General features: G+C 38.3%; 1 protein-coding gene across 5 annotated transcripts in view; it reads right to left on the bottom strand.

The window, feature by feature from the left end:
- The window catches only part of LOC127427567 (IQ motif and SEC7 domain-containing protein 1-like), a 281,442-nt gene that overhangs the window by 114,325 nt on the left and 151,868 nt on the right, over window positions 1-15,249 (bottom strand). The window contains exon 1 of one of the 5 annotated variants that reach the window (XM_051675210.1): window positions 9,927-10,015. The exons of the other annotated variants lie outside the window; for them this stretch is intronic. Within the exon in view, the coding sequence (XP_051531170.1) occupies window positions 9,927-9,949 (23 nt within the window). The 5' untranslated portion in view covers window positions 9,950-10,015. Of the gene's footprint in view, window positions 1-9,926; window positions 10,016-15,249 lie in introns of those variants that run through there. 5 annotated transcript variants of the gene reach the window in all.

Genomic DNA, 15,249 nt, shown 5'->3' with positions numbered 1-15,249 from the left:
AGCTGGCTGCAGTTCACTTAACGGCCACAGGTGTCATTAATAACAAGGGTTTCGGAATCTTACATATTGGACCTTTAACAAATACAGCTTATACTTATTGTAAAGATTTATTGTTCAGCCAAAAATGAAAATTCTGTCATTATTTACTCACCCTCATGTGTTCCAAACCTATATGGCTTTCTTTCATCTGTGGAACACAAAATAAGATTTTAGGCAGAATGTTTGCCTCTGTCACCACTCACTTTCATTACATGTAATAAAAGATGCAATGAAAGTGAATGCTGATTGAGGCTATAGTTTTGCCTAACATCTCCTTTTTGTGTTCCACAGAAGAAAGAAAATCATACAGGTTTGGAACCACATTAGGGTGAGTAAATGATGACAGAATTGTCCCTCTTTACTATCTCTTTAACAAGAACTGCAAACTCTTCAGGCCCTGTTCATTCATATTCAAAGCGTCACAACAAGGTGACCATGCAGATCCGTGCTCCCTCTAGTGGCCTGAAACAATGCACCTGCAGTCCACCTTATTAATATTCTAAATGCTCATTTGCATTTCCTGTTCTATGCAGTCCTGCCAGAGGCAAAACACACTCATCTCAAACGTGATCCTGCTATGAACACATGAACATATCACCCAGTTTGAGTGCGCAGACATACAAATTACACAGGGACAAATGGCTGCACATGCAAATGAGGACAGCTGGGTGCAGAATAGGATCAGATGTGGGTTTAGCATATTAAATGACTGGTTCCCTTCCAGTGTTGGGAAAGCAATCATGCTGCATACAAACTACATACACACAGCTAAGTAGTGAGTGTATTAAACTCAATATTGAGGACAAAACTGTATATTTTAGTGTTTGTCACTGAGAAACATGACCCATCTGAGCTTGTTGGAACCATACCAGACCACTTAAAATAAATGTAACCCAGGTTTAATGTTCTAAGTATTTAACAGCCGTATGAGATTAGGAGGTTGTTAATTTAAATTACAGACCAAAGAATTGTAATATCAGTTTTAATGGCTAGAATGGAGACTGTGCTAAAACTCATCACCTTTACTCATTATGTTGCCCATAATAGCAGATCTAAAGCAAAAATGGTTGTGGTTATATGGATTCTTGTAGTGGCCCTCAGCACTGATGAAACTGTTACAAGGTCACTGTGGTCTCTCAGCTTCATTACACTCGAGATAATCGCCAATGGCTCTTTATTAAGAATAATGTGCATTTCTTGAATTTCTTTATGGTTTTATCTTGTACATGAGTGCAGCTTGCCTCTATTCCCCAAACAAATTATGAACTCAAAGTACTTGAGGACTGTGACAAAGCCTGAACGCACTTACAGCACAAATGGAAACCGACGATATGATGGCATTTTCTGAGATGGTGCGACAGTTTCGTGAGAACGTTCCTCACGCTGAGATGAAACTGGGTGGGTTCAACCTTTGCTTTGAAGTTGCTGTTTGTTGTGAGCGAATTAAATAATTCCATATAAAGATGAAAGGTGAATAAAATGTCAGCTGAGGCACGCTGGGTTGTGTTGTTAAGCTGTTAACGGCAGTGAAGTTGAGAGTGGAGGACGTAAGCACTTCAGAGCAAACAAACAAAACAAAACAAAACTGAATTTTTGAATGTGTGGTAAAGTAAAATGGCTCCACATAAATGATTCAAAAGGCAGGGGAAAATACAGTAAAATCTCTCACTGTGAACAGGTAATAACAGTATTAAGGAAAATACCCTATAACTAAAGAATAAATGAGTCTATGCTGCCCTACAAGGCAATACACAGTAACTACGCCACAACTGAAATTCGTAAAATGGCTTCAAAGTTGTTTTGGCTGTAGTGTATATTTTGTAGTTATTGCAATATTTACAGTACACTTTGTTTCCTCTGAATCCGAACACAGTTGAGCCGAAACTGTCTGTCACAGTATAGATCACATGGCTCGTTAGGAGCATTTGTTTCAGAACCTGGTAAGTTTTCTCCAAGAGTTCAGTTGGTTTAGGCATATATGAACACAGCAATCCTAATCGATTCTGCTCCAAAACAATTGGTTCAATACCACCTAGATGAGGTGGTCTTGGACCAATTGCAAACGAACCCTGGAGCGGTTCACTTGTGGTTTGAGAGAGCAATCCGACCCAAAGGACCATAGAACCAAAAATTATCCAACGAGCATACCTGATAGATAAGAAGCCTGTAGGTCAGCTCGTTATTGTAATTTATAATCAAAACATGCATATAGCCTTTTGGGGACTATATTACATATAAATTGCACGTTTAAAAAAGGAGCTGTTTTTTCTCCCCAATTTGGAATGCCCAATTCCCAATGCGCTTTAAGTCATCGTGGTGGCGTAGTGACTCGCCTCAATCTGGGTGGCGGAGGACGCATCTCTGAGACGCATCCCAGACAGTCAATTTCCGCATCTTATCACGTGGCTTGTTGAGTGCGTTGCCGCAGAGACCTAGCGCATGTGGTGTCTCATGCTATTCACCGCAGCATCCACACACAACTCACCATGCACCCCACTGAGAGGGTGAACCATTATAGCGACCACGAGGAGGTTAACCCAACGTGACTCTACCCACCCTAGCAAACGGGCCAACTGGTTGCTTAGGAAGCCTGACTGGAGTCCTTCGGCACGCCCTGGATTCAAACTTATGACTCCAGGTGTGGTAGTCAGCGTCTTTACTTGCTGAGCTACCCAGGCCCCCCTAAAAAGGAGCTGTTTTATAGTTCCTGAGGTAATTTTAGTACGATCACTTCTCTCTTTCGGATCGTGGCAGAACACAGATAGGATGACATCAGTAACTTTTTGACTGTTTTTTTTTTTTTTATGCATCCCTCTGCTGCTTGTGTGTGTGTGTGTGTGTTTGTGTGTGCGAGACTCTGTGAGCGTGAGAACAGCAACAGGAACTTTTCAATGCAGAACAATGCAAAAGCAACTAATGATGGATAAAAAGGACCATGGCGTAATTTTACAACTCATATCATTTGTGTGTTGGATAATGTTTATTTGCAGAGATTGTGAGATTATGTCTGTAACATGGCAACGCGAATACATCACACGAGAGACGGCATGATCTCCACCCTCTTGTGAAGCTTACCGGCAGCACTGTATGATGGTTAAAAATATAGTTCTTTTTTCGCACCAAAAATTATTGTGTCACTTTAGAAGACATTCTTTTAACTGCTGGAGTCGTATGGAAGACGTTTATGCTGACTGTCTGTGAATTGTTTTTTTTTGGGGGGGGGATTTTTTCCCCTTTTTCTCCCAATTTGGAATGCCCAATTCCCAATGCGTTCTAAGTCCTCGTGGTTGCATAGTGATTCGCCTCAGTCTGGGTGGCGGAGGACGAATCCCAGTTGCCTCCGTGTCTGAGACAGTCAACCCGCGCATCTTATCATGTGACTTGTTGAGCGCATTGCCACGGAGACATAGCGCGTGTGGAGGCTTCACGCCATCCACCGTGGCAACCACGCTCAATTCACCATGCGCCCCACCGAGAACAAACCACATCATAGCGACCACGAGGAGGTTACCCCATGTGACTCTACCCTCCTAGCAACCGGGCCAATTTGGTTGCTTAGGAGACCTGGCTGGAGTCACTCAGCACGCCCTGGGATTCGAACTAGCGAACTAGTGAACTCCAGGGGTGGTAGCCAGTGTATTTTACCACTGAGCTACCCAGGCCCCCCTGTCTGTGATTGTTTTAGTTTCAAAAATCTGATCACCATTCACTTGCATTTTAAGGACCTACCCTGAGCTGAGATATTTTTCTATTTTTCTTCAAACGTGTTCTGGTGAAGAAAGAAAGTCATACACACCTGGGATATCATGAGGGTGAGTAAATAATGAGATAATTTTCAGGTGAACTATCCCTTTAACACAGTTTTGGTTTGTTTTGAAATGTTGCCTTGTGAAAGTGAATGGAACCAAGAAGAAAATGCAACAGTGTAACAATTTTAGCCCCTGTTTCGGAAGAAATCAAAGGAGCTACATGTCTGAAAACACTCTAAGAGACCCGAAGTCTGTAATAACCCAATGAGCATATTTACATGCACACCAATATGCTAATAACTACCAAAAATCATCTTATTCGAAAAATCTGACAACACAAGAAAAGTGTGTTTACATGAGATTAGAAATCATCTGATTATTCTCTGATTTTACCATCAAAACATAAACTGGTATGCACACACTGGATAAGCAGTTAAGAAGGCAGATAAAGGTGTTTACATGCAAATGTGAAATCGGGCAATGGGTAAAAAAATCGATGTATGCTGATGGGCTTTTTGCTTAAAACATTTATGACCGTGTTCTGATAAAGGAACACTGATCATGCAACATGATCACACAAGTTGTGGTCCAAAAGTGGTCCAAAGCAAATACCAAAATGCAACCCGACTGATCACACTGTGAATTCGGTGACAGTTGGTAATTTGAATCACTGCCCCCAGTGGCCGAAGCTGGAAGTAATGTTAAACGTATGGACAAGTGTGAGCTCCAGTTTCCGCATGAAATGTCCACAGACTGGCGCCAAAAGTGAGCTATATTTTTAGTTGCACTGTAAGTGATGTAAAACAGTCAACAGGAATGCATATTTTAACAACTCTACCCCCCAACACAAATGAAACCTTAAAACTAACCATAAATATATTAAAATATAATTTAAGAGTGAAAATGCAACCTACGAATCATGCTCAAGATTTTTTATGTGAACGAGATAACTTTCTAGTTCCCACAGGCCCAGAACCCGTGTCTCTGAGGCTGCTCGCACACTGCGCTATCAGTAGCACTATAGGGAAAGGTGATCACAGTTTAATTGATGCAAAAATGTCAAATGGAAGATGCCATTTGTTGGTAATTTGGCTAAATGGGGTTGATTTCAAGGTATGAACTTTTGGATGCTACATGCTGATTTTCTGTGTGATCTTGTTGAAGGAACAAGATCTGATCTGAAATAGATTTTATAAAAGATGAAAAAATAAAATAAAAAAATCAGACATGTTTGACAGTGTAGAAACTAAATGTGTCTAAATCCACTGTACCGATATCCATCATTTCAGATATTGCTATCAATATACTCTAGATATAGAGTAATGCTGTAGCAGCAGTTCAGGACGGCTGCCAAGGAAAAAAGTGCAGTGTAAGATGGCAACATGTTCATTCTTCACTGTTGATTGAGTTAGCCAGTTGAGTACTAGAACAGAGTGCTCATCTCTCTTACGGCAGATGCGGCACTCTTGCCCTAGTTGCCCAGTTGTTTCACACGAGCACTAAATAACCTAAGGCACACAGACCCTAAAGATCAGCTGAGCAAATCCTGTGGGGTGTGTTTTAAGAGTCAATAACCTAACCAGCAGAGCTATTCCAGAACTCAGTTAACCAGTTAGTGGTCTTAACTCCTGCTGTCTGAAATAGCAATCACAAGGATTTTCATCCCAAGTGGTTAGAATTTCTGTTTCTGCAATGATTTGAATGTTTCTTAAAGGAATAGTTGCTAAATTTCCTAGATGTTCAGGATGATGCATGTCGGCAGATGGGTAATGAGACACATACAGTGCCATGCTGTGGACATATAGTACAAATTGTAGTGACGTCTAAGATTTGCTCATTTTGTCAGCACAAAGAATGAGTGTTCATAATGAAATCCATTAAATTCAGTGAGTCACAGCAGAAGGACTGGGGAGATAACATTGATCATCAGGTTTCATACAATGAGACAGGCACCAACTCTTCTTTGATGCAAGCAATCATTGCCTGTGTCAGCATTTGCTGATTCGTGCTACCGGAAAATGTTGCCATACCGCAGTTTAAAGACTGTTAAAACCATATAAAATTATAAATATGACTCACTCATCCTCACAAAGCAAGAATACTGGCTCCGTCATTTAGATCATAGGGCATAGTGAATACAGACACAAAGCTACATCTCCAACAAACAAAGGCAATAATTGCGATGAAATCTTGAACTGCCGGCACTTCGGTAAATCAATAGGCTGGTGTAGATGAGTTACTTGTTTTCTGTGAAAAAACAAAAAGGCACTGTTAATGCCGGAATGTATTTAAATGAGCTGAGAATACTACACACTTATTGGCAGCTGGAAAGTATTATCAAAATAGCCCAGATATTACATTAACAAATATTAAAGGGCAAAGGTGTAGAACGTTGTGAAATATGGCCGTGGGAAATCTGCAGAAATCTGCAAAATTCTTATTTCAGTGCGCAGATTCCATGCAGCTCAACTAATAGCTGACAAAATCAAGTAGACTGCTGAAGATGCCACTAAGCAGCTAACGTTTTCAGCATCATTAGGAAGGTACATAAAACATATGATTAACTCATATGTTTAATTAATGAGCTGTTAAGAACATCTACATGAGGATTACACATATGTTTTACAGTGATATAGAAGCCCCCGCCATTCATCCAAGCATTTAGCATGTTAAAATATTAACAACAGGTGTATAAATATTTTGTATGAATGATTCATACTCTATTTGTGATGCTTTGTTTGGATCAAGGGTACACCTTTTAACAGTTTTGCTTTTTAATAACTTCCTAATTTAACAATTTAATTAAAAACGGATATTATAAATAGCTCAGACTTTCCATTCTGATTGGACGAGCGACTGATTCGAAAACGCTGTAAAATAGCCAATACACGAACACTTGTGACTACCTATGAATTTAATTTTACATTAATGCATCAAGTTGCCAAGTTGCTTGGCAACCGTATGTTACCTACAGTAACTATAGTGACACTTTGCAAAAAGGTTCTATTCATTAACAATAGTAAATATATTAGATATCGTGAACTGACAATGAACAATTACATTTGACAGGATTTATTAATATTGGTTAATGTTAATTTATCACAATATTTTTGTTCATTGTTCATGTTAGTTCTCAGTGCATTAACTAATGTTAACTTTTAATGTAAAAAAGTATTCGTATGTGTCGAAATTAACATTAACCAAGATTGCTGACAAATGCTGTAAAAATAATATTCATAGTTAGTTCATGTCAGTTAATGTACATGTAGTTCACTAATGTTAAACCTTATTGTAAAGTGATACTTGATCTATAATACTCTGCAGAAGAATTGTGTATTCTGAGCATTACTAGTAACACATTTATCTATTTATTGAACATTTGTGTTTTTTATGATATTATTATTATGATATTCTTATGTTAAAACGTGTGTATTATTTGAGCTGTAAAGATTGTTTAAATCACAAATTTTTACAGATGTTTTAGAGTTTATGATGTTGCATCGTCATGCAAAGAATTTGTGAAATTGGATATACTGTAACTTCACACAGAAAAAGGTTAGTAAGTGATTTTATCACACTAAAATCACGTTAACACATTTTGTTTACATCTTGTGCATGGTTTAACTTTTGAAACAGCGAGTAATTTAAAGTTTACGGATTGATCCCATTCACTTCCATAGTAAGTGCCTCACTGCAACCCAGATTTGTGCTTTTTTAAAGAAAAGGAGGGAAAAGTCAAATTTAATTTATGTGGTAATCAACATTATTGCCACAAATGTTGTCAACTGAGCTTAACTTATCCTGAAGCTGGAATATTCCTTTAACTGTGGTAAAATCACAACAGTGCACAGCCTCTTCTGGCTTATTGCTTAAATAAGTCCCAAAGAATTACCTTTTATCATTTACATCAATTGATCTACTTTAAGTATCATTTCAGTACCTTCTTCCTACCGAGACCAAGAATATGGTAAAAAAAAAGCAAGAAATTACAATCAACAACCAATGACACTTAATCACAAAATTTGACACACCAAAAGGACCAGATCACACATATTAATCCCATCAGCACATTGACTGTGGGATGGAATAATGCTGTGCCACCAAACTGAATCCTGCTTCTCTGATCTCAGTGCTGGAGCATGGCTCTCACTAGCAGGCTTATGTGAATGCCTTCTTCCAGGGAGCCATGGCACCATGCCACCTCCCATTATTGTCACCAACACGACTGCTGCCATGCTCACTCTAAAAAAAAATCATTAAAATCACATTCAGGAGCAATTCAGAGGAGAAAATCGCAAAAATCACTTGTTTTTTGAGCAGAGCTTTTTTAAGAGCACAAAATATAAATGAAATAATACTCAAATATATATACATATACTATATATAGAGAGAGAGAGAGAGAGAGAGAGAGAGAGAGAGAGAGAGAGAGAGAGAGAGATGAGAGAGAGTGATTAGTCATGGCTGGCACAGGAGGAGTAATGCGTGACCAGAGTGACCTTGAGGGAGGGTCACATGACATCGAAAGGCTGTCCCAATTTCCCTCCCTCTGTCCCCCAGGATGAGGCTCAGCGGGCAGCAGGTGAAGATGTACAGTGGGACAGAGCACAGGAGTAGATAAAACATGGGTCATTGTCTTGTGCAATGCCCCAACTGAGAACAAGGACTCACAATGTGAAGACGTAATTAATAATGATGCAAAAAAAAAAAAAAAAAAAAAAAATTCTTAATCAGTATTTTTGTCTTGTTTTCAAAATATCTACACAAGATAAATTTACGTGAAAAGTAAATTTTGTAAGATATTAAGCCTGTTCAGAGAATCTTGAATTAAGTTTATTTTTCTTACCCCATTAGCAATTGTTTTTTTTTATTATTATTTTTTTTTAGTCATAAATCTAAACCTTACTACAATAATAATAATAATAATAATAATAATAATAATAATAATAATAATAAAAACTACAATAATAAAAAATAATATTAATTAATAATAATAATAATAATTAAATTGTAAAAATAATAATACTAACACATTAATAAATAATAATAATAATATATTAAAATATTAAAATAATAATAATAATAAAACATTAATAATAATAATAATAATAATAATAATAATAATAGCATGAATAATGATAAATAATTTTACAATTATTAATAAGAAAATAAAAAATAAAGTTATACTTTCTGAAAACAAGACCTAATATCTTGTGCAAAATTGCTTCTCTGGTACATTTATCTTCATTTATGGATATTTATTTATTTATTTATTTATTTATTTGGGAAAACAAGACCAAAAAAAAAAAAAAAAAAAAAAAAAAAACACAAAACAAAAAATGATTATTATTTATTACATTTTTTTTTTAAGAAACATTGTCTAGCTCAACTATGTGAGCTAGGATGTGTTTAAGAATATCAAATTGTTCCTTTAAAACTTTCCAGATACATTTACTCCAAAGAAAAAAATATAAAAAATAAGAGTGGATGTTGAATCCTAGAGAGAGTGGGAATGTTCATTCAGCCTGACAAACAGCAGTGCTCTCAATACGGTCTGAAAGTGCTGCCTTATATAGTTTCTAAAAATAGTCTTATGTGACATCATCAGAGCTATGTAAACACTGTCCACTTTGTTTTCAGTCTGCGTGCGTGAGATATCTCGGTGTACACAGCCAAACTTATCCCTCTGCCCTCGGCTTAGAGCAATACAGCCTGCGGCAAACTCACAGAGAACATCATGGCGTTTGCCTCAAACTGCAGATGAGTCCATTAACACTCAATTCGGGAATTTAATATGTGACCCAATATATTTTGCTCCTCATACGAACATATCTTCTTAAAATATAAAACATCAAACTACCACAGCAGTCAAGCTGTCATGTATGCAAGTGACACAGGGTTTTGCCCGAACAAATGCATACAAAAACAAGATGTGCATATCGACATGCTGTCATAAATGTTCTCTTTCGTTTATCAGAATTTACGCTCCTGTGATCGCTCATTACAGAACGGAATCATGAGGTTAATAACATTTGCTCTTTCTATCAAAACTGCAAACGCCAATATTCTCCTTATCTCAAATGACTGCCAGCACAATTACACACACATCTACACACACACAATTCAAACTTATCTACTCACAAGTGGTAGCGACGGCAAGCCATGAAGAAGCTGTGTTGTGTGTGAGTCTCTTGAGCGCATAAAACTAAGCTTCTGTCTAACACACACACCTCTCTCTTCTTAACACTCTCAGGCGTGCGTGTCTCAATCAAGCTTAGCCTCAGCAGGGCGGCACGCAGCGCGTGGAGTGTGATGTAATGTGCAAATCTCTCACACATACACAGACACACATATGTCATAACAGAAGCACCCAAAAGAACACAAAACTCTGCTATTATTTACTCCCCTAATGTTGTTCCAAACACGTATGACTTTTTTTCTTCTGTGGAAAACAAAAGAAGGTAGAATGTTTACCTTAGTCACCATTCACTATAATTGTATGGAAAAAAGATGCAGTTAAAGTGTATGGTGACGGAAGAAAGTAATTCGTATGGGTTTGGAACAACGTAAGGGGGAGTAAATGATGACATTTTTGCGTGAACTATCCCTTTAAATGTGATTATTTTACTTACTATCACTTCTATAATCATCCTGCCCTTGATTTGTTGTTGTTTACATGTCTGAGCTCTCCAAGCCTCGACTGGAGTATAGTCCAGGGAGCCAGAGACCCAGATGGCAAGCTGGTGGTCGCTATGGTAACAGAGTCTGTAAGTGAAGCTGAACCAATCAGCATGACTGTGCAGCATCCCTCATGATACAAACGGCTCCATTAAGAACTAACGAGTGATTGTGTAAATAGACAAGTTGAAGGCTTAATTATGGTTGGAAAGGAGGCAGATGCTCATTCAGGAAAAAGGTTTTGTTAAATGTACTTTTAGGGGTAAGTGGTGAAGACACATCCAAAATGTATTAACAAATAATACAGTGAGAAATAATGCATATACAGTAAGTTGAGATGACTAATCAGAGTAAAAATGACTGGGAGACTGGAGTTTTTTTTTTTACAGTTTTGTCTGGTATCCGCCTTAAAATGTGTTTCCATTATCCGAGTAACGTCATAAACTGTTTAAGCATAAACCGATAGATTTTTGCCTATTACCTTGATTTTGCGGTGCGTGTAAACACCTTTACCGGTGTTCTTACTGGCTTATCCAATGTGCACAGGTGCATGACAGTTTACATATTGAAAAAAGCAGAGAATAACTTGATTATATTAAATCAATATGGGTTTCTTACATTGTAGGATTTTTTTTATAAGCTTTTTTTTAATATAGTTATCAGCATATTGGTGTGCATGTCTAACCTGTCCTGCTCGACCCATTCCGAGCGGGATTCGAACCGGTGTCAGCCGGCATGGAGGCAGCACGCTAATGAGGAGGCTAAAGGCTACAGCCTCTAGCGTCAGTCGCTAGTGTGCCCCTTGAGGCCAGGGGAGTGAGGTTTACAAACACTGCACAGCTATCATGTACCAGTTAGCTCCCGTTACACATGCAAATGCACTCAATGACCAAAATGAACAAAATGCATTTTCAAAGCATGGCCGGGACAAGTAGAGGATTGCCCCCCTAGATTTTCCTTGACACTTCTGACATCACCCTCCCGGTCTGATGAAGAGACAACCACTTGTCCACCCTAAAGATCAAAATGCCTCCCCACGCCAAAGATTGCATCTTAGTACCAGCCCTGATCCCTGGTCTCTAATATTAAAACACTGGCTAGGCAAACATCAAGATTAACCATCGTCACTTGTTTAACGTCTTTTGTGGAGATGTCTAAAAAGACAGGCTCTCCCGCTGGGACCCTCCCGCTTGTACTGTCACCAGGTAACAACGATTCCGTGGCACATGCACATAGACGGCTACAATAACAATACCTGTCAGATAAAACATGTCCCAAACATTCACCGTGAGACTTAACCTCCTCCCACACACCTTAACACCTCCACAAGTTGGCATAGCACTGAACACGGAGAGGGGCTTTGGAAACATCTCCACCCCTGATATAACAAGGTCGGGGCTTTTGTCATGGTGATTTAAGCTCCCGCAGGAGCATTGCATTGTGGGATCTGATCTTTTTCAGTGCACGTAATGAGGCTGTATATCCCTATGCAAACATCCTCATTACCGAGCCGAGGTGGCAGGCATAGGGCAAAGCTTTTGGGACTGGTTTGTATGGAGGTGATGGACAGGAATTGGGAGGGAAAGGTGGAGGTGCATCCATCAGGGACACAAGCTTTGCCGTAGCTGTCAGAAAGATGCATAACAATTATGTGCATAAAGCACATAGATAAATGTGGCCTTGATGTGAGACACCTACACACATAGAGATGCAGGGTCTCTTTCACTAATAATGCGTACGCATGCAGTTATGCATTTAAACGTTTTTACGTAGAAATCGTAATTCATCGTTAAGCTTTTTTCAAAATTTGGAATCAGGCAAAAATAGAAAAGGCCTGTCACATTGTTATTAAAATAACATTTAGACAAACGTTTCTGTCAAACACCTTTGTCCAGATTATTTTTTTTTTCTGTCTAAATTTAGGATAGTATTTAGAACCAACTGAAACCATACATATGCAAAAATAACAGACTCCTGTTGGCCTTAGACCCTGACTACACCAAACGCAAGCAGCGCATTGCGTTGAAAGCAAATTGCTCCTATTATAATCAAAGAAGCTGTCTACACTGGATGCGTCCGTTGCATCACGTTGCATTATGCACAGAGAAATTTCCTGTGCTCCAAAGTAAGAACACTTATGCAATTACTAGTGAATGAGATCTAATGTTAATTTAGAAATACCCAAAACCAAAAAAAACAATCACATTAGAACATCTACTGATACATCACCCATGGAACTCCTTCATGACACTGTGAGCAAAGCAATTCAGCATGCAACTGACTGGAGAGATGTGAAAAGGGCAAGCATTGGCAGGACCACTCACCAGACCTCTGCTAGCTTTCAAGGCATAAGTGTCTGCTTGAGAAATCATTCTGAATCATTTGCTTCTAAAGCAGGTGCACATACACATGTAAAAAACATGTAACCCATACGTGCAAGAAAACATTTACAAGTTCTGACACACCCACTCACACACACACACACAGAGATAAGGAGGGAGAAACACATAACACAAAAGCTCAGTATCTGATCCCACTTCGATTCTTGGAAATAGCACTCATTTACTCTCCTGGAGAGGATGGCTGGAAATTGTGAGTGTATGTTTGTGTGTGTGTTTGGTTTCAAAGAGGACTGCCCCCAGTCTTATTCACTCTACTACAGTAATTGTGATCAGAAATAAGCCTTGGCTGAGAGGACCGTGCTGAGATTCTATTTATGAGCAGAAGTTCTGCCTCTGCTAACTAAGGCTCTTGCCTGCCTGAGACAGACTAATCTCTGCTAGCCCTCAGCAGTTCACTAACAATACAGCATACCAAAGAGAAAAGATTACTGAACAAATGAACATCTATTACAGAAAAATGATTTATTGATTTACTGAGGCAGGGGCACGATACTTTTGAGAACATAACAATGGAGGAAGAAGTGTTCATGCAGCAGAGATAATACTAAATTGAGGCATTAGTGTTCATGCCGCTAAAACGAGGCAGAAGCGTTCATGCGGGAGAACTGATACAGAGCTGACGCAGAAATTTGGCAAAATCTAGTGTTCATGAGGCAGAATCAAGGAAAAATTCTTCTTCCAGCAGAACTGAGGCAAAAATTATGCAAAAATACTCATGAGACAGAATTGAGGCAAAATTAAGGCAGATATGTTTAAAAGGCAGAATTACGGCAAAAATGTTCATGCAACACAATTGAGGCAAAAATGTTGCAGAAATATTAATGAAACAGAATTGAGGCAAAATGAAGGCAGAGCTGAGGAATAAATTAGGCAAAATTAAGTGAGAAGTGTTTACCAGGCAGAATTAAGGCAAAAATGTTCTTGTGGCAAAATTGAGGCTAAAATGTTGCAGACATATTCATGAGACAGAATTGAGGCAAAATCGAGGCAGAGCAGAGGCATTAGTTAGGCAAAATTACGGTAGAAGTGTTCACAAGGCAGAATTAAGGCAAAAATGTTTATACGGCAGAATTTATTATTATTAATAATTATTATCAAATATTAATGTGACAGAATTGAGGCAGGGCTGAGGAAGAAATTAGACAAAATCGAGGCAGGATTGTTCATGGGACAGAACTGAGCCAAAAATGTTCTTGCGGCAAAATTCAGGCAAAAATGTTGCAGAAATATTCATGAGACAGAACTGAAGCAAAATGGAGGCAGAAATGTTCACAAGGCAGAATTGAGGCAAACATTAAGCAGAAATATGAATGAGGCAGAATTGAGGCAAGGCTGAGCCAGAAATTGAGTCACAAATGCTCATAAGACAGAACTGATGCAAAAAAAAAAAATAAAAAAAAAATGCAGAAATATTTATGAAACAGAATTGAGGTAAAATTGAGGCAGAAGTGTTTTACAAGGCAGAATTTAGGAAAACATGTTCATATGGCAAAATTGGGGCAAGAATGATGCAGAAATTTTAATGAAACAGAATCAAGGCCAAACTGAGGCAGAGATGAGGCATAAACTAGGCTAAATTGAGACAGAAGTGTTCATGAGGGAGATTTAAGAGAAACATTTTCATTCTGCAAAATTGAGACAGGGCATAGGCAAAAATTTGGCAAAACTGGACAGAAGTGTTCACGAGGCACAATTAGGCAATGTAAAAATGATGCAGAAATATTCATGAGACAGAATTTAGGCAGGGCTGAGGCAAAAATTAGACAAAATTGAGGCAGACAAAAAACATATATAATTCACTAATATACAATTGGTACTTTGATTCACCAAAGTGGCATTCAGCTGATCACAAAGTATAGTCAGGACATTACTGATGTAAAAAACAGCACCATCATGATTTGAAAAAAGTCATTTTTGATCAAATCTAGACAGGCCCCATTTCCAGCAGCCATCACTCCAACACCTTATCCTTGAGTAATCATGCTAAATTGCTAATTTGGTACTAGAAAATCATTTGCCATTATATCAAACACAATTGAAAGCTATTTGGTTCATTAAATGAAGCTTAACATTGTCTTTGTGTTTGTTTTTGAGTTGCCACAGTATGCAATAGACTGGCATGTCTTAAGGTCAATATTAGGACAAAAATGGCAAAAAAAGAAACAGCTTTCTCTAGAAACTCGTCAGTCAATCATTGTTTTGGGGAATGAAGGCTATACAATGCTTGAAATTGCCAAAAAACAAAAAAAACAAAACTGAAGATTTATACAAAGGTGTACACTACAGTCTTCAAAGACAAAGGACAACTGGCTCTAACAAGGACAGAAAGAGATGTGGAAGGCCAGATGTACAACTAAACAAGAGGATAAGTACATCAGAGTCTC

Source organism: Myxocyprinus asiaticus, chromosome 37 (genome assembly GCF_019703515.2).
Source record: "Myxocyprinus asiaticus isolate MX2 ecotype Aquarium Trade chromosome 37, UBuf_Myxa_2, whole genome shotgun sequence".
Classification (NCBI taxonomy): Eukaryota; Metazoa; Chordata; class Actinopteri; order Cypriniformes; family Catostomidae; genus Myxocyprinus; species Myxocyprinus asiaticus.
This window is presented reverse-complemented; position numbering and strand designations above follow the sequence as displayed.